Source organism: Hylaeus anthracinus, unplaced genomic scaffold, assembly GCF_026225885.1.
Source record: "Hylaeus anthracinus isolate JK02 unplaced genomic scaffold, UHH_iyHylAnth1.0_haploid 11994, whole genome shotgun sequence".
Lineage (NCBI taxonomy): Eukaryota > Metazoa > Arthropoda > Insecta > Hymenoptera > Colletidae > Hylaeus > Hylaeus anthracinus.
Genome location: NW_026534341.1, coordinates 15,904,978 through 15,929,727, shown reverse-complemented (window position 1 = coordinate 15,929,727; position 24,750 = coordinate 15,904,978). Strand labels below are relative to the sequence as shown.

Below are 24,750 nucleotides of genomic sequence, written 5' to 3'. Positions count from 1 at the left end.
AGAATTCGGCAGGAAGAAGTGCACGTCCATTGCGCTAATCAGGAACGGGTGCACTATCCAGTGCGCTGAGACTCAAAGGAGAATTCAGCAGGAAGAAATGCACGTTCCAGTGGGTTTCCGGCGATCGAAAAAACATGGATCGGTTAATCCAGTAACTTATCTCACGGTTGCGAAGACATTTTTGCACAGAAAAAGCCCAGATCAGAAGAAATTACGTCGGGGTCACCAATATAGGCTTTGTTGGGATGGCAGGCCTATATATGGTCTGCTATGCAGACGACACATTGCACATCGCGGTGGGTCGGGACGGGACCAGAGTGCATAGGCTAGCGGAACTGGCGATTGCGATCGTAGTCGTAAGGCCTTATACGGGTCTCCCGTGTAGGCGCGCGCGATCTGATGGCTTACCGCCGTGGCCGGCATCTGCTGCAGCGCGTGCAGCGGCACATGGCCGTCAGAATCGTGCGGGGTTATCGCACGATCTCCCATGAGGCGGCGGCCGTCCTGGCGAGGGTCGTCCCCTTCGATTTCCAGGCGGAGGCACACACCGATGTGTATCGGCGTCTGCAAGACCTCGTGGTGGAAAAGTGGCGGCGCCAGCTCCAGGAGAGCGGCGCCGCCCGGCAGCGAGCGGTGGGGGCGGTCCTGCCTATCTTCGATGCCTGGATGGACCGCCGACACGGGCAGCTCACGTACAGGCTCACGCAGGTGCTCACCGGACACGGTTGTTTCGGTGAGTAACACACAGGGTGGGGGCCGAGGAGTCGCCCGTGTGTCACCAGCACACGCGGCGCGGAAGTTGACTCCGCGCAGCACATGCTGGAGGAGTGCCCGGCCTTCTCGAGAGAGAGGCAGGCGCTCCGTCTAGCTATAGGAGGGGACCTCTCGCTCCCTGCCGTCATCTCGGCCATGGTCGAGAGCGAGGGGTCCTGGAGAGCTGTCCCGATACACATCGGGAGCGGCCGATCCCGCTCGCATTGAAAAGAGGAGGCTGAGGCGGCGGTTAGCTGCCGGCTCGGCCGCCGGGGGGGACTGGTGTCCCCCCATAAACCCTCATGTCCTCCTTGCAGGCTGTGGCCGGTGCGGTGTGGCGGCCCTGCACACATGGGCGGCGAGCTCAGCTTTTGAGCTCGCCAGCTGCCAGCAGGGTCGCCGGGTATGGGGGTTCGTAACTTGACGGCACCCACTTCGTACGAGCTTGCCCAGCGCCTGCGTCGCCGGGAGCCGTTTGTCCCCTAGCGGCATTCTTCCCTGTGGGGCAGGGAACAGAGTACGCCCACAGTAATCCCTGCTTGTCGTAAGAGGCGACTAAAAGGGACAGGCGAGATCGCGGGCTGTGGCGCCCGCGGTCAGGTGGGGAGGTAAATAGTTCCCCACCGGAGAGGGCGCTCCGCTATGACATAGCGGATCTGGCGCTGAGGAGCACCGGTAGTGTTCTTTTGAGATGCCGGTGCTCTCCCCTAGAGCGCCGTGCCCGGCCACCGTGAGGTTTTAGTAGGTATTCCTTTTGATATCAAATCAGGGGGCGAGTCCCACACTACCCCCTCCATTTGAGGGGGTGTGCGTAAACGCATTTCCTCACATAAAAAAAAAAAGGCAGGCCTATATAAACTGCCGTGTTCTGAGCTGGTGGTTAAATAACACTCACTGGTATTTAGTAATGAATAATATATATTTAACTGTGTAACGAGCGTGTGGAGACACGCGTGCAAGATGCATGCCGGCAGGAGACTCTCTCTCTCTGCACACTGGTATCTGCTTCAGTGCTTCTCCAGCTACGCCGGAACATTCTCTCTGAGTGTGTGTGTGTGTGTGGGGGGGGGGGGCGCATGCGCCACGCGGTATTCGGCCTACACTGTGTGTCCTGATGGCTCCCCTCGGCGGAGTTTTGTTGAATTAGCTAACGCGCCAAAATAACGAATAAATAACGAATCACAAAATTTGTAAGTTAATTTTAAGGTATATTTATTAATTTAATTGGTTTGTTCATTTTGTTTTAAAAAACAAGTTAATATTGTACTGTTCGTTTTGTTAATTTGCAACTGGCAGTCATTAAACATATCTCAACGAAGCAACATGTATTATTTTATCTACTGAATTTTTCAAGAAAATTTATAATTAAAATATTCCCATCTGCCCGCGCAACAATACCAAGTGGGTTTCAAAATTTGTAATATGGGACGGCAGTGTTGTGTAAAAGGTTGTTATAATAAACAATCAAGTGCAGTAAATATCACTCTTTTCAAGGCAACAAAGTGTGCTGAGGGTTTTCTACTTGCAAAGGAAAAAAGAAAACAGCCAAACTATATAACAAATAAATAAATTTTTGTATAATTGAAACAAAATTTTCGTGTGTGTTTATTATAATATTATCGTAAGTATAATTTATCCTTATAAAATAAGCATTTTACATAACGATAAATATTTGTGTAGTCGTTAACTTTAAAAGTTCACGTCATTAATTTTAAAAGTTAAAATATTTACCTTTATAAAACCTTTTATTGGAGATGCATGAAGTCACTACAAATTTTGAAACCCACTTGGTATTAAGTACCTGGTTATGGCACGGTCACGGTGACATAACTTTCTTTCACCGTGGGCACGGTGTAAAAGAAACATAAGGAAGTAAACGTGATATTGTTCACATGTTACACTAATACCCTCTGCAGGAGGGTCAAGTAACTTTTTTTATAAGATCACAGGTGTGGGGATAGAGTCGGTTCACCTATCCGTCTTATACCGTGGTCCAAAGTCGAGCAAAATATACTCGCAGAATGAAAGTATTTTTAGATTATTAAAAGAATTTTGTGACTCAAACGAAGATAATAGCCCACTACTTTGGACCTTTTTCTTCTAATGAGCCTTGATTCAAACCAAAATATGCTCATATAAGGACAACAAACGTCGGCCCGTAATTACATTCCCAAAAACGAATTCTCCTATTTTGTGGATAATGGCAGAGCACGTGGGATAACAAATTTAATTCAAGAAATTCGTTTGAGATGGCGCTTACAAAGGCTAAGGAAAGAGTTGTTTAAAATCACTTCCCGAACCACCCCTTTCAAGGTGTTACAACATTTTTTATATGTGTACGTATATGTGTACGTACAGTGTTGGGAGTAATAGAAAAGACGTTCGCAATTGCATGCACGACTGCAGTTTCGGCAGCACTGTCAGTAAAACAGAACGCCCATTCTTCAGTAAAACCACCGTCAGTACTGGCCTACCGACAGACTGCCAGTGGTAGTACTGTCAGCCAATTTCCGAACACGGTTTAAAATAAACCACCGCGGCGCGCAACAATGATGATGATTAATTTCAATTCGAGATATCTAAGTTAAAAAACGACATCTGTTTTGAGCCAAAACTTTTGACATATAGTCAAAGGACTTTAGACTTGATCGACCTGATATTGTTTGTCGTCATTATTAGTAAAGATTCTAAAGATACCATAAGCAGCGCCAATAACAGAAACTCCATTGAGAGGAGAGATAAAAGTATTAAGGGTGCGCAGGAGACCCAGCAAAACTCCGAGTTGACTTCAGCGACAGTTGCAGAAAAAGCAAGAAGCTCTGGGACAAGGATAGATAGATCCTTGTCTCTCCAATGATGCTGTGACAGAGAGGGAGATACAACAATCGAAGGAGAGACAAAGACATAATGATGTCAAACGTTTGTAATTTTCCAAACAGTTATTGTAATTTTATGAGGCGAGGAAGCGACTTTTTCGGCTGATTTTTTTTTTAAACTGTTCCTTATAAAATTCCGCTGCGGGGGATAGTTACACATTTTGCAATTCGCTTTTGAAACGTGCTAAAAATACGTTTAAAGATAAAACATTTTTTGTGGGTCTTTTTCCAAAAATCTTTAACTATCCTCCGCAGCAGCATTTTATAAGGAACAGTTTAAAAAAAAAGTCAGCCAAAAAGGTTGCTTCGTCGCCTCATAAAATTACATTGGTGTTGTCGTATGATTGAGACGATTCATATGCCAACATGACTGCCTCAATATCGTGCTTTCCACTGCAGCGCTGTCGTCGTCTGCCTTTCTGTTACCGTGTCGACCATCTAAGCACGCTTTTCGACTTGGTTCGCAGGTATCATAGTCAGCTATGTGAATTTGGCACCTGACTTTTCAAAAATTAATTTTTTTTATAGAAAACGATAATATTTCGTTTGTACCTGATTGTACCTCCAATAGTTTCGTTTGTACCTCGACCAATTAATAATTAAAAAAAAATTCAAAAAATGGTCAGCACCTGACATCGAGATTTTTTAAATCGGTTTTTCTCGATTCTTTAGAATCGTTTGTACCCGTTTGTACCGCATTTCGTTTCGTTTGTACCTCAATAATTTAAATTTGATAGCAATTGTTGATCCGCGTAAGAGTGAAGTTCGTTAATTTTCAACTATTGAGGTACAAACGATTCTAAAGAATCGGAAAAAACCGATTTCAAAAATCTCGATGGCAGGTGCTGACCATTTTTTGAATTTTTTCTAATTATTAATTGGTCGAGGTACAAACGAAACTATTGGAGGTACAATCAGGTACAAACGAAAGGCTATCGTTTTCTATAAAAAAAAATTAATTTTTGAAAAGTCTGGTGCCAAGTTCACATAGCTATCGTAGTCGGCTGGGTTTTTTTGCCCACGCGCAGCGAACATAGCATTAATGAAGTATACGCACGACTAAACAGGTGTATCTTAATTACCCCTGCATAATTTTACAAATATATTCATGATTTCGCGCTCATAGCCACAATAGTTATAGCACCCCACACCTGTTACCCTGGATACGACACTGTCGTAACTGTCATTCTGGCGAAAAAACTCGGTCCAGCTGGTAACTGATCGTAGTATCGTACATAAGGTACCGCTAGTTCGATCCCAAGCTACTGTGTATTTTTTTTATTCTTATTTTATATTTTGTTCGGTTGCCGAACATCTTGTATAATTTATAAAAAAAGAAAATTTTGATATAAGAGGTAATATGAAATATAAAATACAAACAAATAGCCGAATACTTTCCTGTTTCGCTGTATGTATATCGTGTTTGGTCTCATTGTAATCATGAAAATCTTACAAATGCTTTGGAAAAAGTTAGATTTAAAAAAATTAATAAATAAAAAAGTTTTATTGTTACATTAGTTTGTCTCGCGCCCCCCAATATGTTTCGGTTCCTAGCTTTGTGCCTTGGATCTCTCTCTCTCTCTCTCTCTCTCTCTCTCTCTCTCTCTCTCTCTCGCTCTCGCTTTCCTCTCTCTGTCTCTTTCTATGTTCGCGCTCGGCTGGAGCCGCATGTAAACTTAGAATCGACACCTCGGCTGGTTATTATACCTACATACATTGTATGTGTAACCAAATGTTTCGATCAGCTTCGAATCCGTCCAAAGTTTGAAAGCGTCGACGAAGTAGAAAGAGACAGTTTGATAAAGAAGAAAGAGAGAGACTGACAAGGGAACGGGCTCAGATATAACGCTAATTTTTTGATGAGCCTTTGCACAGTGGAAAACTGAAGCGAATGATATTCAGTTTTGGGGGTAGACGATTTATAGTTTACGTCGTAAACTTTACGAGATATTCAACATTGAAGTTATTATTGCTGGTTACTTGGTGAATTATAAGCGACTCCATTAATAGCGAATTCGGCGTGATCGGTAAAGCATCAGCATAATAATTCCTCTGTCGCAAGTTCGAGTCCCGTTGAAACGTTACCACTATTCTTTTTTTTTTCACTTTCTTTTAAAAATACATTCGTTAAATATGACTTATTTATACTAATGTTCGGATATATTTTTTAAAACAAACAATTCCCATTTTGAATGTATGATGTACATGAACTTGAGTGATAATTTTCGAAAAAGCAGTGGAAACAAAAATTTTAATCACCATGTACATCGAATGAATGCTTCAGATTCACAACTGCAAAACTGTTTATTTAATTCTACTGGGAATACCGCTTGATTTACGTTAATGATATGTACTCGATTTTTTGATAGCCATAATGCGTACCAAGCATATCTATGTAGAATCGAGATAAATATATCGAAATTCATTATACAAATAGAAACAAGTACAGCAATGTCTCGAAAAAAGTAACTCGATCGGGATCGGCGAGTTGCTTATTTCGAAACAGGTATGGTATTCGGCTTGACCGTTCTCGAGCGTGACGAGGAGAAACCCATAGACAAAATAGGGGGTTCGGTGTAGCGGCAAACTATAAAGTATAAAGTGATCGCTCGAGCACGAGTGTTATACTTTGGAGAATGATAAAAGATAACATGCATTCTCATTTTAGCACTAGTAAAATCGAACGAATGGAATGTACATGATAACTAACAGTAGTATTCCGGAGAATACACACGCCAGAGAAAGAGAAAACATTACACACATTCTGTCCTCTTTACGCTTGGATTCTCTGCTATCGATGACTATTTCTTCAAACCAACTTGCACGCACAGAATCACTATCCATTTTCAAACTTTCAAACCTTCCTTCATGTCACTGTCACGATAAAACGAAATAAACTTACGACCAAACATAAAAATCGTTGTAAAGACTTACTCACCTACAGCAAGTAGGTATTCCGGCATGATATGTTACGTTAAAAAATTAATTTCAACCTTAAAATATGCGTAAGGTAATATATAATATGCAGTATATAGTACATGATATCCAAAAAGTATATTTCTGATAGAAAATTGAAATTAAAAAAAAAAATACATCAATCGGGATTCGTACCCGAGTTCAAGCAGCGTTACAACCTAATACTCTACCAATGTATTTAACGAACCTTGCTAGATGCTTTTATTGTACATCGAAAACAAACACCCATTCTGAAAAAAGCCAGAATGGTTTTGCAATACTACATACGTACTACGATCCCGTAGGGTGTCGTTGCAAAAGCGATTGCAACATCCGTGCCTTTCCTGCGTTAGTGTGCTTTTTCTTATGTAATTACGTATATTCAAAAATAATGTTCATAAACGTTTTACCTTTTTTATTATACAATATTTTTTACATTGCATACTATCATTACATTCCACAAATAACAATTAGTACTTTATTATGTTCGTACCATATTACAAATATCATATCAGTTGTTTATTATTTACTATTGTAAAAGCTTGTATTTAAAGTAAAGAAATTCAACTTTTGTGTTAAATTAGTTATATTTAAACAGTTATAATAAAGTTCATATTACATTTCTTAATTTATCTTAAATTAACTTAATCCTGACTAAGTCGCATGCAGTTCTAATAAATTTTGTCACGTGCGGCGCGAACGCCAGAAAAACTCTAAGCTCTTAAAATAAAACCGCACGGACTCGCAACAGCTGCCCTACTTATGCGAAAAGGAAAGGCCAACCTTGGTGAATCAGAAAATAAAAGTCATAATTACGTCAAACATGAAGACAGATATCAATGATCCATGGTGTGGAATAGTTGTACCAGATTGCAACGACAATAAGTGCAACAATCATTTTGAAGACTCTTTTGTAGAATATCAGTCGAGATGTAAGAAGCTTGTTGATTCCGAAGAATATTTACAGAAACTTTGTAAGTAGTCTATCATTTAATTTTATTTTTAAAAATCTGTATAAAGTATACCTATTTATGTTAACCTTCAATTCGTAACTAAACAAATTTTTGGAAATAATATTGATTCTTCGTTTCTCTTTTATAAGTCCAACTTGTTATTAAGTAAAAATTGAACGATTTTTTGATTTTTTCAAATCAAATTTGTTACCAGTGTAATGAAAAAGTTACATAATGACAGTTATACAAGTATTTGTAAGCATTATCCTTATGACATAGTCAATAAATAAATATGTTATAGATTCCAGACTTAGAAATCTTGAAAAAGAGACATCAAAGAAAGATCTTGTAGCATCTTTAGCAGAAGTGAAAGAAGATTATATCACACGAATGATAACTTCTGGGCACAGACTTGAAATAGAAGAGGAAACAGAACTAGCTTTAAATCCTTTAATTAGACATCTAGCACCACATTTACAAGTAATTATGCAAACATAAATGATTTATAATATGTTTATTCTAGAAATATTTTTGTATTAAATATGTTATATATTATTTCAGGCAGTAACTGCTAGTGAATTAGTTCATCTTTTAAAAGCAGATGTTCTTCAAGTAGTTACAGAAACTGAAAATAATAAGGAAATTATAGAAAACTCATTAATGAATAAGTAAATTCAAAGAGTAAAGCAGTAACTTATATCTTAGAGGAAACATGTCGATCAAAGCATTATCTGGAAAAGTATTTCTGCTAATAACTGGTGCAAGTCGTGGAATCGGAAGACAAATTGCAACATCCTTTGGTTCTGTCCTACAGGAAGGTTCTCATATTCTCTTACTGGCAACAAATTTAAATGCTTTGAAAGAATCTGCTACTTATATTCCTCCTAGTATATCTGTTGATACTGTGAGTGTTGATCTGGGTAAAGCAACGAAAGATGAATTACATAGTAAGTATGTATATACATTTATATACTACTATTAAACAAAATGTGACTAATAATATGATCACAATTACCATGCAATCAGATTATTAATTAATGGCTATAATTATCAATTTGTTGTATACTATGTAGGTACAAATACATGTTCATACATGCTTGCAAAGTATCATGTGATTATATATGTGTAACATTTTTATTTGTTATGTTTATATTTTTTCTAGGTATCATAATGCAATCTATAAAAAATAAAAGGCAAAAAGAGTTTGATCGAGTGGTCATAGTACATAATGCTGGTACAACAGGAAATGTTACTGAATCTACAAATGATATGACTGACATAAATGCTTGGCGCAATTATTTTGATATAAATGTTTTTAGTCCAGCTATATTAAATGGAGTTGTTATGAAAATATTTAATGAGGAAACAAATACTGAAAAAACAATTATAAATATTACTTCATTGTTTGGTATACAGGCAGGAAAAGGAGTAGGTTATTATTGTACTGGAAAAGCAGCACGGGAAATGTTTTTTAAGGTAACTATCTTGCATTGATATGCATCATTTATTAATAGTTAGTTTCATGTTATACTGTTAGATGAATTTGTTACGTAGGTGTTCGCTTTGGAAAATCCACAAGTCGATGTATTGAATTACTCGCCAGGACCAGTTCAAACTGACATGTTCCAGCATATTTGTGATGAAGTGGGTAACAAAGAAACTAAGATACAATTCAACGATATGGTTAAAAAAGCATCTGTCTTGACATGTGAACAAACAGTTAACCGACTTTTAAGCGTTCTTAAAAACCGTAAATATAAATCAGGCGATCATGTTGACTATTTTGATGAAATATAAATTATATACAATATATTGATCCAAATCAGCGTTTTTTAAATCAAGATCCGCAAAAAAAAAAAAGAAAAAACATACGTGCAATAAGAAAACTGCTTCCTATATTTTATTCTTATTAAACTAGAGCACAAAAAATTGGTGCTTCTTTTTGATCTTTTTGTTGAGATGCAAGTTTAATAACTTTTTCATATTTACTTTTTAACTAAAACTATTCACATTTAATCACAATTTGAAACATAAATATCAGTATAATACATTCTTTTAAAAAACAGTTCGAGATCATGTCTGCTAAAAATTTCCCTTCATTGATGGATCATTGAGAAGGTACAGTTTGAAAAACACTGATTAAAATTATTCACATTCCAATTGTCGTAACTTATAAACAAAGTATATGTAAATGTGTACTTAAAAAACTACTTCAGGTGATTGATTAAAGTTACAATATTTTATTTCATATTGTTATTATATTGTAAAAATAAGATTTACAAAATATATATTAATGGATACTAATATTAAAGTAACAAGTTTGTGCGTCCGTAAGTGTTTCTTTCTCGTGAGTACTTCTTTATACGATAGATATCTGTATGAGTTTATGAGAGTAGCTCACTATCTTGTACCAATGGCGTGTACCTTAAAATATTACACCTTCTATTTTTAATTCGTATATTTATTAGCACCAGTATTACAATTATGTAAATTCCAACAGATACCAGCCAGACTGGCACAGGGTATACAGGTGGCATAAAGTGTGAATACATCAATCCATATAAGGAAGCTGCTACAAGTGGAGTTAATGTTTCAATACATACTAATAGAGAAAATATTTTACCTGTAAGAATTTATGAACATTATTAAGTTATATATTAGGTAGGTGCAACAGAGTTAGTTATATCGCGATACATGTTGTAATAGGTGTACTCTTTGTTTGTTTTTCATTCTTTAGTTTTCTATAACTATTCAAACATTTCATATAAATAAAGGTTTGTATTTAATTTAATTTAATATTCGTTTCATAGTTTCATCAAAAGTTACAAAATTGATTTTACCAGTATCTTCTGGAGGCACTGACTTAGATATAATAGAACGCAACATAGGACTAGCGACACCGCTAAATGCTCCTACGGCTGCAGATAAATACATATGCCAAGATTTCCATGTTAAACTTTGAACTAGAGATCTACTTAAAGATGATAATACTGACAGTATAGCAGCCGTTTCTTCGGAAATTCCTAAAATATGTCGTTACATCAAACCTTTTTCATTAAACACATACTATGTAATATATATGAAAATTGTATTCCATACTTGTATACGTTGTTAAAACCTTTACTCCAAATATTACTCCAAAAGTTGTGAATGTTATATTAACAGCTACATAAATAGAATATATATTTACATCCCAGCCAAGCTTAGCACTGGCAAATAAAAATCCAATAGTCATTTCTCCTTGAAGAACTATGACGAATAAAATAATGACAGTTAGGCAGCACCAAACTATGTACCTATTAAACCCATCTCGTTTCTTGGTACATGTACTAATAAGTTCTTTGACTAAATGTACATCGAATATGCTATTTAAAGTTATCTACAAAAGATAAAAAACATTAATTACATTCTAATATAAAATAAGAACAGTAAATTGATATTATAAATATGAACAATGAAAGTATACTAGTAAGAAATTACAAAATACATACTAAATTTCTACTGCAAATAGAGTCAGGGACTAACAAATAAATGTACAACCCTGCTAGAATGCAACACAAACTGGCACAACCAAATACAATTGTATAGCCATATGCTTGGAAAACAACAGGACCAACCAATATACCAGCAATAACACCAACAAATATTAAAACTTCCATCCAAGCTAATTGCCACGCTCTATCTTGTTCATTTGTTATGTCAGAAATATAGCAGATAGTACCCAATAAAATTATACAGAATCCTCCAAAACATGCAGTTGGGATATATGCAATTAATAAAAACCATGGACTGATATCCCAAAATGTCATGAAAGATAGAATAAAATATGTCAGCGATGGACCTATGACATAAAAAATTGAATGACAATAAAGTAAGAACACTTTCCCAAACAATACAAAGGTACATGACGCGAATGGAGTAATTGTATTAGCTAAGCAATAGATTTACTTCTACATTAAAATATATATATGATATAGTACTAACCAATATATCCCAATACTATGATTGCTTTCCTTCCGTGTTTATCACTCCATGGTCCCAAAAACAGAGACAAGAATGCAGGAAAAATATTTTCAATAAATGTTTTCATCATCAAAACTAAACTTGCTTCGGGTTGAACTTGTGCATCTATTTGCAATGCTGTAGCACAACTGCTGTTTATATGCAATAGTAAACATTCAGTCTCATTTATATCTAACGTTATCTTACAAACGCGATATATTATTAAATCTGTTAAAATATTACCTACAATTAAACCATATATTTCAGTTTCATATTAATTAACTTCAGTTAAGTATTAAATAAATTAATATGCCACTAATTGTAAATTATATAATTTATTTTGTGAAAGAAATTTTTTAAATATTTTTACAATATTTACACAATACATTTTATAGTGTTTGAATACTAAATAATAAAATAATAAATTATTATTCGGGTTCACCTAAAATGAAATCAAGATAATAGTTTTATATAACAGGTGTACTATTTCTGTGTAATGCTTATTTTAGACACCAAGAGTATCAGAATCTTTTCTAATGTACTTTAATGTTATAACTCAAAAATGTAAATATGTATTTTATAACATTATTATATTAATACAAGTACTAAAAATACAATTAAAAATATAATATAGTTACTTGATATTGCTTGAGCAAATATTAATAACATTAAAGATGGTTGTACCAACACGTAACGTTTCCATCCAGTAATTATGTTATCCATTTTATTTTTAAAACGGTTTTTCTACAAAATTATCACAGCACTGTACAAGGTTACACTATGTAAACAATGATAGTTATAACATATTCTTATGACATATTTTATAACACATTACAATACAAATTTACTAATAATCATGATGAATATAATTGGAACTGGTTATCTTATAGAGTATCATTGTTTAATTCTTTGTTCGTATCATTTCAACACGATACGTCATCAGCTATAATTGACTGTTTAGCGAATAAGATTGTTTCATTATTGCAACTTATGGAAATGTCAATAAACATGATTCAATCTCACGAATTAAGATTTATATATTTTATACAAGTTTTTAATATGGAAGATAAAACTGTGAAATAATATTTTTGACAAATAAACAGCTAATTGACAATGAAATCTAATCCGTGTAAACCAGGGTCCCCAAGCTCTACTCTTGTAACCATGAAGCCCGATTTAATTCGTGCTCCCGAGGTTTGGCGGCGCCAGTGTCACTACAAACATACGAACGTTTTCAATTATTTCGAAGCTAACAGCACGATCGAATGCGATCGATAATTCAACGATTGGAACGATTGGATGGAATCCAACGATTTTACTAAAGACATGGACGATAAAAAACGGTAAATAATTTTTAAAGTATATTTAACAAATTTTTAATGAAAATATTTAATAAATTCTATTGATATTAATTAGCACCTGCTGCATAGGAAACTGGAATGGAAATTGAAGAAGAAGAAGAACGTAAGTTTTTGATCTCTACACATATACATATGATATAATAATATATAAACAGAACATTTATACACTACATGTAAATGAGAAGACCTCCAACATTTAAGGTATATACAATGTTATATAATTTGGTTAATATAGATCAACCCGTGCTCACCGTTGGATGCCAGGGCAATGTGGGACTTCAGGACAGCGTGGGACTGAAGGGCTTCATTGATCCTAATACCAGTAGAGACTCCTGCACCTATAATGTGCTTCCTGGTTCATCTAGAGGTTAGTGTATTACCTTACAATAATATTATCTTCTATTGCATTCCTTTTTTTAGTTATGATAGGTATTTAGTATAACATGTGTCATTTAAAAGGTGCTTCTATTAATTTTTCGTTACAATTACAGATTGTGCTGTCGAAAGGGGTTGACTCCAAGCAGCCAGCAGGAAATGCTTTAAGGGTATTAAGTATTTTTTTTATTGTATGTTTTATTGCATTTTTTATTATATATTTTTATTGTACATTTTACCGTATTTTTATTGTATATTTCATTGTATTTTTATTATATATTTTATTATATTTTTATTATATATATTTTTTATTGTATATTGTACTGTATATTTTTATTACATTTTAAAGTAGGGCTTTTTTTTCCTTCCTTTACTTTTTATTCAGTTTCATTTTAAGGGGATAGACATGGGTAATGCAGCAAGGTGACATTACCGGGAAAAAGGGGTTCGCGATTTTTCGCTTTTCGTCCTTATATTAGCATATTTTGGACTGAATGAGGGCTCATTCTAAAGAGGAAGGTCCAACGAAGGGTGCTCTGGTCATGATTAAATGAGAGTGTGTTGATATTTAATAATATGAGCGTCCAAAGTTGAACAAAAGTCGAGCAAAATACATTCGTAGAATAGAAGTATTTTTAGGTTACTAAGTGGATTTTGTGACTCAAATGATGACCAGAGCACCTTTCGTTGGACCTTCCTCTTTCGAATGAGCCCTCACTCAACCCAAAATATGCTAATATAAGAACAAAAAGCGAAAAATCGTGAAAACATTCCCAAAAACGAGTTCCTCCATTTTGACGATAATGTAGAGGAAGTACGTCACAAATTTAGTTCAGACAATTGATAGGAGATGGCGCTTACTGAGGACGACTGCTAACGTGAATTCGATACAATTGCGATGTTGCCGTTCTCACAACAGCGTCTCTCTACACTGTTGCCATTTCACTGAAGTCAAAACCGCGCTTAGCATCCCGTATCCTATAATACCTCCGACTCTTATACGGTTGACACTTGTCAATTGAAATTTAGCTATTTTTAAAAATTTATTTTTCGAAAACGAAAAAGAGTCACGCCTTCTCACTTGCTGAGATTGTCCTACATACCCTTCTTTACATATGAAAAAAATTTGATTAAATAATTCGGGGGACACTAGGCGATATCTCCTTGTAAGTTATGTGAACGTGGGACCTGACTTAAAAAATTAACTTTTTTTACGGAAAATGATAGTATTTCGTTTGTAGTTTCATCAATTGATAAATGAAAACAAATTGTAACAACCTAATACTAAAATTGAAACGAAACACTATCATTTTCCGTAAAAAAAAGTTAATTTTTTGGCAGTTGGCTGTCAGGTTCACATACCCTAGTAGCACAGAATATTGAATACATATTCATCCAATAAAAGAGATTGAATCTCATTTTAATATTTAAATATACTGCAACGTGATTTCCCGACACGGACCGCGATCCGCTTCGGGAAGCGTGCAAAGTGAGAGTTTTCCGACTTCTCACGCCTTTACGGGAAAACCCGAGCGCCAGGTATCAGGAGATACCGGTGTGAGAAGCCGATCGTCGCGAAATTTACCACGGCTAGCGATCCGGATCGCGGAGAGGGGCGTGGATTGTCGGCGAGGAAAGGAAGTCAGGGAAAGCCGTCTTCACGGCGAGACGGGGTGGATTAACACAGCACTCGTTTAAAATAATATAGAATATATTGTACGCGAAAGATGTTACAGAATTCGGTGTACGCTGCCGAGCTGTCGTAGCGTCAAAGATCACCGGGACGACCGGTAATCGACACGAGAACTACGTTTCGAAAACACGTGCGGATTTCATTCACGATAGCCCAAATTCCGTCGCGATTTGCACAAAAGCGACTTTGGAAACGATATTCGGACAGTCTTGACGCAGTCGCGGTGAGCTCGACCTTCTCGACGAGAACGTTAATCGGCAGCGATTCAAACACGTGCGCGTTACAATGGACTCGCGACTAGATGTTCGTTAATTCGCTCGATATCCTACGCAAAGGCGGTTTCCCGGTAACAACGCTATTTCGGCCGACAGGGTGCTCGGCAGCCACCAGGTAACTCGAACAATTCACGATATCCTATCCATGAGCGTGAGGTAAAGGAGGAAGCGCTTACCGTACCGTCCACCACGTGTGTCGCTGACGAAATAGGACGATCTACGCGAGCTCGTTGCACGCGTTGGCTCACGCGCTTCCCCCCAGCCTCACCTCAATGGTCGGCGGCACGCGGCACCTTATGACGGCCAAATTCAAATCGCGTTATCGGCGCGCTCGTCATCGGCGATCGTCCAGTCTCGTCCCTCGGCGACTTTGGTGGGGTGTCAGTGCTGCCATCCCTCGAAGACTCTGGAGCGGGCCGGGTTTCGGTGCACTCGAGAACCCGGCTGACTTCGCTATCCTAAACGACCTCCTGCCCCCTGAAGGTCGTAGCGGAGTCCAGGGGCTGTTACAAATAACCTCCAGCCCCTGTCCATTTGAGCTTCATCTGGCCAGTCCGTGCAGCCGGCGCCGGGTTAGACGGGATCGGTAGCCTCCAAGCCGCATCGCTCAGTTTTGCCGTCGTTAGCCCAACGCTATTGCCCTTCAGATACGCAAATCAGTCATAACCCTGAGTTACCCTGGTGGCGCTCTCGATCTTGGTCGGTCTCGTTCCCCGCGGAGAGTTCACCTCTTTGTGACGTGGGAATTTGCCACGTCACAATACATATGATATTTATTCTAGATTTAGAAAAAAATATTTTTTTTTTAAGTATAAAATGAATATCTATTCAATATTTAGAATGGAATATTTTTTTCCAAATATAAAATACATATTTATTTGATATTCATAACAAAATATTTTTTCACGAATATAAAATAGATATTCATTTGATATTCGCAACAAAATATTATTTCTCGAATATAAAATACATATTTATTTAATATTCGCAATAATATATTTTTTCCCGATTATAAAATATATATTCATCTGATATTCAAATCCCAACGAGGTAAAAAAAATTAAAATAACTTGTTTTAATGAAATCCAATCACAAGAAATAAAGTAATAAAAGTAAAATCTATGAATAAATGAAACACAATATAAAATTTGATTTAATTTTTTTTTAAATCTTTTAATTTTCAAGATTTACTCGACATTGCGCGAATATTCAATACGCATCTTCTAAACATAAATTTTACATTATCCGAATATTTTTTAAACGTTTCTGTTAAAATATTTATGGGAAATAAAAAACATTAATACTGGATTTTTCAGGATATGTAGGTATCAGTTTTTATATTCAATTAGTATCAACTCAAAAAGTAATTTGTATTAAACTTCTTTATTTTTACAAATGAAATCAGGGTGTGGATAGTGTATAAAAATGATTGGTCACCACTTTCAGGAGTTATTGTACACATCTGGATCGGTGGACATTTGCAAAGAAAAACCGTTCGCAAAATCCATTATGACTTCGAAATTTGAGGTCAAATTCTTTTTTAATTTTAAAAAATTCTACTCGAAGAGTAGGTAAAAAGCTTCAAAGAAGCCACATGCCGGAGACGAACCGTTGTCGCGTAAAAAATTGTTAAAGTTTTCCAAATTTTCGATAGCGCGGTGGAAATCTACGTGGCGCCGCAGCGGCGCCGAGGGTCCCTCACCCTAGCTCTTATTCGTATATGCACGCGCGATGGTGAAGCGTAACCGCACTACACAAACGTAATACGCAGCGCGAAAGAGAATACTACTACTTACTACGCTGAGCATTCAGAATTCCTCAAGGAAGAAGTATACAGTATATGTTGTTGAGAACAAACTATACTGTATGGCAATAACAAGCAGTTCCATTTAGTTTTCCTCCGCTGCCGCATATCTAATGTTAATACCATTTCTATGCAGAGAGTAGCTGCTGTAATACCGACCTCTCCGATTTGGCTGGTCGGTATTACAGCAGATTTTTCTGCATAGAAATGGCAATAGCCATAGAGACACGGCTGGCCGATGAAAACGAGGTGGCGCTTTCTGCTGTTTCAGAACAAAGCGAGAAACATAATTTGCTCTTAGCGAGCGAAAATGAGATACATATAGTCTCCGATTTGTTTCGACCTCTCTTTCTCTCCTCTACTGGCTGTCTTTTTCTATGTTGGCGCTCGGCGTGTAAACAGAAACAACACTTCGGTTGGGTATACATTGTAAGTACGTATAACCAAATATTCAAGTCCGACCAGCTTCGAATCCGTCCAGAGTTTCGAAGCGTCGACGAAGTAGAAAAAGACAGTTTGATAAAGAAGAAAGAGAGATTGATAAGGAATGTTTTTTAGGTGTCTGCCTGCGATTGTTTTGATTTTTGGATATGTTTTAAAGGGCCGAAAAATAAGATATACCTACTTTTTATTTTGTCCCGTTTTCATATTTAGGAAATGATATAAAGTTTCAGCTGCAATAGGCTATCACCGAAACTATCATAGATAGAAGAAATCGTTTTAAGAAAAAGTTTCATGGTTTTCTATCTGCATATAAAATCTGACCCAAAAATTTGTAAAAAAAATAATTTCTTTATAATAAAGAATTTGTTTATAACATTATTTTAAATGTAATCGAAGTTGATAGAATAACCACAACGAACATATTTTTTTTCTGAATCTATTGATGTATAACATGTACCTGATTATATAGTCGGGGACAAAAATAAGTGGACAGTTACTGGAAGTAGGTAAAGATGAAGTTTGATCGAATTAACGTAACTGTTATAAACTTCAGTTTTATTAATTTTATATCTTTATAGTATGTACATTATGTAGTGACTAATTGAAGTTCTTACTTGCATCTTTGTGTAAACATGCTATAGTTAACGAAACTGATAGCTATTTAGCAGCAGACAAAAATAAGTGGGCACTTTGTGTAAGACGATTAAATAAAGGCAAATACAAATCGCCGCGTATAAAATACAATGTTCTTTTATTGCGGAGGGCTCTGCTCGTATCGAAGGCTGGCAACGAAGTGACTTTCCCGTCTGAGAAAATCTATCCCTAGCCTCGTCAAGGAAGGCCTTTTTAAAGGGCCTCCGACATTGTCTTTGATCGGGCCTCGCGTCGCAGCGTCGCGCTCTGTCGTCCACGCGCGCCTGGCCCATGTCTGCGTCTCCTCGGCATGGGGCGGCGGACAATGTATTCCGCTATTCCTTACATTTGTTACAAAGTTATCATAAGGCAAGAAATGTATACAAACATTAGGCAGAGATTACGCTTACATGCAGTGATCCCACAGAAACTTATTAGTACTAACTCAGCCTTCGTACGAGTATAAGCATTTCTAAAACAATTTCAGAATGTCAAAAACGGAAGAAATTTCAAATCAAATTCGTCATTTAATCGTTTTAGATTGCTGTACACAATTAAGTTACTGCGTGATAGCTTGAAAGTATAACGTATCTAAAAGTGCTCTAGAAAGTGCAGGAGAAAAAATTTATAAAAAATTCTACTACATAATACGGTGAAAAATTTAAGAGGCCGTGGACGCAAACCCTGCACCACCATACAGGAAAACAATTGCATCAAGAAGTATTGCAGAAATAATGGGACTAAAAGTTTCAACAAAAACAATAAAACGAAGCTTTCACGAAGCTGGATTAAGATGTTGCAAGGCTAGACGCAAGTCATACATCAATCAAATTAATATGAGAAAACGTTTAGCATTTGCAAAAAAATATTTGAATATGTCACTAGCATTCTGGAAAAGTATAGTTTGGAGCGACGAAAGTAAATTTGAGTTGCGGCAATTAAAAAAAAGCATCAAGTTTGGAGGAAAAAAAATGAAACATATAAAAAAGCATTTATTACACCTACAGTTAAATTTGGCGGAGGATCATTAATGGTGTGGGGGTGCTTTTCATGGAATGGAGTTGGTACATTAGCAGAAATCGATAGAATTATGAATCCAGACAAATATATTGATATTCTAAATGAAAATTTAGAAGAAGCAGTAGTAAAGATGGGTTGCGATGACGAATGTGTCTTCCAACAAGACAACGACCCCAAGCATACTGCTACGAAAATTAAAAAATTTTTTGCAGATTCCAATATTAAATTGCTTCAATGGCGGCTCAAAGCCCCGACTTGAATCCTATAGAAAATTTATGGAGTTTACTGGACGCAAAAATTCCATTGGATCAACGAAATAAAAAGGTCGATTTTTTCAAAAGGTTACAGTTTGAATTTGAAAAAATTGATACAGATTAAATCAAAAATTTAATAAAAAGTATTCCCCGACGTCTGGAAGCAGTAATAGCAGCAAAAGGTGGCAATACCAAGTATTAATTTCAATATGTATTCCATTTGTCACGTATTTTAGTAAGTATCCACTTATTTTTGTCTGCTGCTAAATAGCTATCAGTTTCGTTAACTACAGCATATTTACATAAAGATGCAAGTAAGAACTTCAATTAGTCACTACATAATGTACATACTATAAGGATATATAATTAATAAAACTGAAGTTTATAACAGTTACGTTAATTCGATCAAACTTCATCTTTACCTACTTCCAGTAACTGTCCACTTATTTTTGTCCCCGACTGTATATGTGTGTTGTTTGCGAAAAACAATAGCTATAACCTATAACAAAGATAATGATCGTACGTCTATATTTGACATGATCGCAACCCGGCGCGGCGTATCTGCGCGATGCATACAATACACCCCCACTCAGAAGTATGTGGACACTAAATATCTAATAACAGTTGCAAATCTATTGAAAGTAGTACGTGTCCACATATTTACCCAGATAGCACCGGACGACCCATGGACGTCTATTTTATGTCCAGTTTACGTCCAAACGTCGACGTCCGCCCGGAACGTCCTACGAATGTCCATGGGACCTAAATTTTGTACGTCCCAGGGATGTCCGCTCTGAACTTTCTAGATTTAGGGAAAAATACTTTTTTTTAAACAAAATAAATATTATTTATTAATATTATTTATTAATATTATTATATAATATAATATTTATTCAATATGTAGAACAGAATATTTTTTTCCGAATATAAAATACACTATTTACAATTGTAAATTAATATTAATTAATTAATATTATTATCCCAGATAGCACCGGACGTCCCATGGACGTACAGAAAACGTACAGAAAACGTTCTGGAAATGTCCAGCACCGGACGTCCCATGGACGTACAGAAAACGTTCTGGGAATGTCCAGCACCGGACGTCCCATGGACGTACATAAGACGTTCCTGTTCCTGTGCTATCTGGGTATACAATCATTATTTAATATTCGCAACAGAATATTTTTTTCCGTAGATAAAACACCTATTTATCTAATATTCGCAACAAAATATATGTTTGGACATATAAAACAAAATGTTTATTCAATATTAAGAATACAATATTTTTTGTACATATGAGATGTGATATGTATGTATTCAGAACTAAAACTAAATAATAACTAAATAATAACTAAAAAACATTCCTTGTGAGAGTCGAGGTAATCGTACAAAATTTAAATGCCTATTAATCTGTGAAACAATAATGCGACAAACTAACTTGTTTTATTGTTAATTTTTTTTATTAATACAAATTTCACTAACATATTGATGAGGTTTTTCTGATTAAAATGAGACCAAACACGATATTGTTATGACAATTGGTTATGATACTAGGCTTGTAAATGTTTTCTTCTACTCTTTTTCCGCTGTCTGTTCCTATGCTCTGTCGACGTCGGCAAATGTAAGAATATTTCGACTTCAGTAAAATGGCAACAGTTCAGCGTGGGGAAAGGATAGACGCTGTTATGCCAGAATGACAACGTCGCAATGTATCGATATTCACGTTAGCTCTTCGCTTAGCTCATTCTCAGTAAGTGCCATCTCATACCGATTTCCTAAACTAAATTTGGTACATGACTTGCTCTACTATTATCCATAAAATGGCGGAACTCAATTTTGGGAATGCCTTTACGATTTTTCGCTTTTCGTCCTCATATTAGTGTCACGTCCCGGATTTCAAATTTGAAAATCTGTCCCCCGGTTCGATCAAATGATGCTTGCTTTTTGTCCCACGCCTCTCTTAAACGACTCGCGGGTATTGAGTCTACCCTCGCGATTACTATTTATTAGAAAATTTAACTTTTTCGGACTTACTACTTGATGAGGTCGAGCACGTTTTGGATGTAATGTTCCCACCGCGGGTCGTTGGGTGGGATGGTCCACACGGCCTCACGTGCTCGGGGAATGGTCAACGGGGCGAGCCTCCAAGGTATCGGTGCTGGAGCCGATGCTGGTGTCGATGCTGGTGTCGATGCTGGTACTGATGCGGATGCTGGTGCTGATGCTGATGTTGGTGCTAATCCTGATGCTCGTAACAGTTCGTTTTGAATCACTCGCGGCTTCACTATGCGCCCGAGCGGAAACCTTCCAGATTGAACCGATAGTTCGTAATCGCGTAACAACCGTCGAATTTGTTCGCGTCTCCCCGAACGGTACTTCCGCGCTGTTTCGGTGTTTTTCATCTATTGAGAGGGAAAAATTGGAATTTATATAAGTTTTAATCGGAGATGAATCTCATGTCCCGCTAGTCGTTATCAAGCCCATGCAACCTTTTACGACCGCTGGTTTTGCGTCTATTCCTTTTAAAGCCGGCTTCGACGCCTCGACCCTGATTGGAATATCTGCTCTGCCTTGGATTGAAAAGAAGCCGCGTTGATCAAATCCGTGGCTACTGTTTGGGAAAACCGGCTTCGACGCCTCGATCAACCCTTACAGCAAGCACGAAAGTGACTTTGAACCTGAGTACGATGACGGAAGGAAACCCACGGCCGAGCAATGTTTCTATCTTTAAGATTTCTAAATGACCGGCTTAAACACCTCGATAAATCGAAAAGACAGTTGGTTTAATTATAATTTATTCCCTTTTCCCTCTCCGAACTCGTCGAATGATTAAGGGAAAAAATAATTGTAGCTCGTGGATTTGTTAAATTACGTTACTGTTTTATTAAGACCCGCGCACGGTCTTTTATTATAGCAATTACAATCAATTACAATTTTTGAATGAAAGGTTCACTACCTTGACTTCGCAATAAAACTCGATATTTGACTTTGAACGATTTCTGAACTTTTACTAACGAAGACTATCAACTCAGACAATTCCGAATAACAACTCGACGAGGACTATCCCGAGCCTCTGAATTATACCCCTAATTCGGGACCTTTGGCCCGAGGAAGGAGGAAACAATCATACCACGTGATTATTAAAAATTCATGGGTGCTGGTTGATTTCTTCCCATGGCGTTAGCAATAACATCTTGCCCGAAATCATTCCTAGGTGTTTAGTCTACCCCTTATCGGTTTTTGGTGACTGACACCAACGATAGGCACTGCCGACGGTTCTTTAGCTGACGCTACGCTTGAATTCGCCGAAAAGGTGCAGGGTCTCATTAGATCTGGCCACCCACTGGTGGGTGGTAACGAGTACCGAGAATTGTACGGGACCTGTAGCTGCGACTTAACATCTAGGAGAACCGTTGTATTCTCGTACGTCGCGATAAAGCAACCGAATCCGCGGTTCACGATAGTGAATAAGCCGCGGCCGTACCGTGGTCGTATCAGGGGCATATGATGTGGCAAGAAGTAGATCGCTCGCTCCGCCCCCGTAGCTGTTATCGCTTAGGTTCTCTCTTACTTGCTAAACGTTTCTCAGTCTAAGATATAGGGTGACGTTCGAATATACAAATACTAAATCTGTCTTCAACTCATTACAAGGGAAAAGTATGTTCGTGGTTTAGACGGTCGATATGCGAACGTCACATTAGCATATTTTGGGCTGAATGAGGGCTCATTTGAAAGAGAAAGGTTCAATACATCCGGGACTGGTCATCGCGTGAGTCACAAAACTCTTATAGTGACCCACAAATACTTGGATTCTGCAGATGTATTTTATCGTATTCTTTCTCTACTTTGGACACTCATATTATTAGATATTAACAAGATCTCGTTGAATCATGACCAGCCCCGGATGTATTCAAGCTTCCTCTTTCGAATGAGCCCCCATTTAGCCCAAAATATACTAATATAAGGCCAAAAAGTGAAAAATCCCGATCCCCTTTTTAGGCCCATTTTTGCCGGTAATGTCACCTCGCTGCATTACCCGTGTCTTTCCCCTTAAAGCAGGTACAAATACACATATATAGGACCATGCTGTTGTGTGTGTGTCTCACTGATTATGTTGTATGTGGTAGTAACGACACTGGCGCTGCCACACCTCGGAGGCGCGAATTAAATCGGGCTTCAACGCGAATTATGGTAGCCTGGCGACTCTGATCCCGAGCTTTAAGTTATGAATATTTCTACCACTCGCGGCGCAAATATATATATATGTCATATGCATTGAGCTCTATCCTAACTGGAGTGTGAACTCCTGTAGGAAGCAGTAGAGGCGACGGAGGTCCGAGAGAAATGCAAAATGAGTGGTTCCGGTATTATCCTATAGCAAATTTATTTATAGAGGGGGAACAAACGTACGCCGTAACATAACCTAACCGAGCATCGCTGAGCATTGTCGAGTGAGTTACTTTCAGATTCTTTTTCGCATAAAATTGGATAAATACAATATAAATTGAATTGTGACAAATAATCAAATTTAGCTCTATACCAAATTGTATATATTTGTATGATCTAAATTATGGTATGTAAATTATGTATACTATTTCATTATTATGTTGTTATTATTAATGTTTCTATCGTTTTATATATAAATAAAAAGGAAATAAAGTTCAAATCTGTACATAATTAATCTGTAAATAATTCCTAGTGGCGCGAAATTCAAACAAAGAGAAGTCTGTTCTCCCTCCACACATAAATTTGCTATAGGATAGTAACACCGGAACCACTCATCTTGCATCTCTCTCGGACCGGCGTTTCTCTCGCAGTTCACACTCCAGTTAGGATAAAGCTCAATGAGGCTACCAGGTTACCGTATTTCGCATTGAAATCCGATTTGAATTTGCGCCCTCCGCTATTCGCGGTGCCATTGTCATTCTTTTGTTGCGTACCGCTACTTTTGATAGAGATAAATTAATTCCCATGTCACTCCCAGATGGCAAAGCGGAGACCCGTTTGCCCGTCGTTATGGGAATGTGAATGAGCCTTTGCGTTTGCCAGTTCTGTTTAAAGTTAGTTTAGCGCCAATTACGACTTTCTTGTATTTATGGTATTTCGTTTTTTTGATTGCATTTTATTTAAAACAATTTGTTAATACTCACTCGCATAGCGACCGTTAACCAGTATAGACGTCTATTGTAAAAGCTTGTGTTTTAAGTAAAGAAATTCAACGTTTGTGTTAAATTAGTTATATTCAAACTGTTACAATAAAGTTAATATTATATTTCTTATTTTATCTTAAATTAACATATTTCTGGTTAAGTCGCACGCAGTTCTAATAATCTTGTCACGTGCGGCGTGAAC

General features: G+C 37.2%; 5 protein-coding genes across 10 annotated transcripts in view; 4 read left to right on the top strand and 1 right to left on the bottom strand.

Annotated features, from left to right (window-relative positions):
- The window catches only part of LOC128888866 (uncharacterized), a 125,041-nt gene that overhangs the window by 82,569 nt on the left and 17,722 nt on the right, over positions 1–24,750 (top strand). The gene's annotated exons all lie outside the window — the stretch shown is intronic.
- LOC128888566 (SID1 transmembrane family member 2-like) overlaps positions 6,044–24,750 on the top strand; it is a 139,443-nt gene continuing 120,736 nt past the window's right edge. The window contains exon 1 of the mRNA XM_054145547.1: positions 6,044–6,047. The gene's annotated coding sequence lies outside the window, so the exon portion shown is untranslated. The remainder of the gene's footprint in view (positions 6,048–24,750) is intronic.
- Positions 7,309–8,240, top strand: LOC128888646 (uncharacterized). Its single transcript, XM_054145709.1, has 3 exons — positions 7,309–7,558; positions 7,839–8,017; positions 8,099–8,240. The coding sequence occupies exons 1-3, from the start codon at positions 7,408–7,410 to the stop codon at positions 8,207–8,209; spliced, it is 441 nt and encodes a 146-aa protein (XP_054001684.1). The 5' UTR covers positions 7,309–7,407; the 3' UTR covers positions 8,210–8,240.
- On the top strand, positions 8,250–10,091 carry LOC128888622 (sepiapterin reductase-like). Of its 2 annotated transcripts, XM_054145673.1 has the most exons (4): positions 8,250–8,484; positions 8,700–9,013; positions 9,092–9,181; positions 10,038–10,091. In XM_054145673.1, the coding sequence occupies exons 1-4, from the start codon at positions 8,250–8,252 to the stop codon at positions 10,074–10,076; spliced, it is 678 nt and encodes a 225-aa protein (XP_054001648.1). In that variant the 3' UTR covers positions 10,077–10,091. The 2 variants fall into 2 exon arrangements, with proteins under 2 accessions (XP_054001648.1, XP_054001647.1); XM_054145672.1 differs by lacking the exon at positions 10,038–10,091 and having other exon boundaries at positions 9,092–9,780.
- LOC128888587 (proton-coupled folate transporter-like) lies at positions 9,776–12,449 on the bottom strand. Of its 5 annotated transcripts, none has more exons than XM_054145589.1 (6): positions 12,178–12,449; positions 11,522–11,767; positions 11,029–11,378; positions 10,637–10,916; positions 10,378–10,560; positions 9,776–10,160 (listed from the first exon to the last, which is right to left on the bottom strand). In XM_054145589.1, exons 1-6 carry the CDS (start codon positions 12,260–12,262, stop codon positions 9,922–9,924), a joined length of 1,383 nt encoding a protein of 460 aa, XP_054001564.1. In that variant the 5' UTR covers positions 12,263–12,449; the 3' UTR covers positions 9,776–9,921. The 5 variants fall into 5 exon arrangements, with proteins under 5 accessions (XP_054001564.1, XP_054001566.1, XP_054001563.1 ...); XM_054145591.1 differs by having other exon boundaries at positions 11,522–11,691; positions 12,178–12,448; XM_054145588.1 differs by having other exon boundaries at positions 11,522–11,782; positions 12,178–12,447.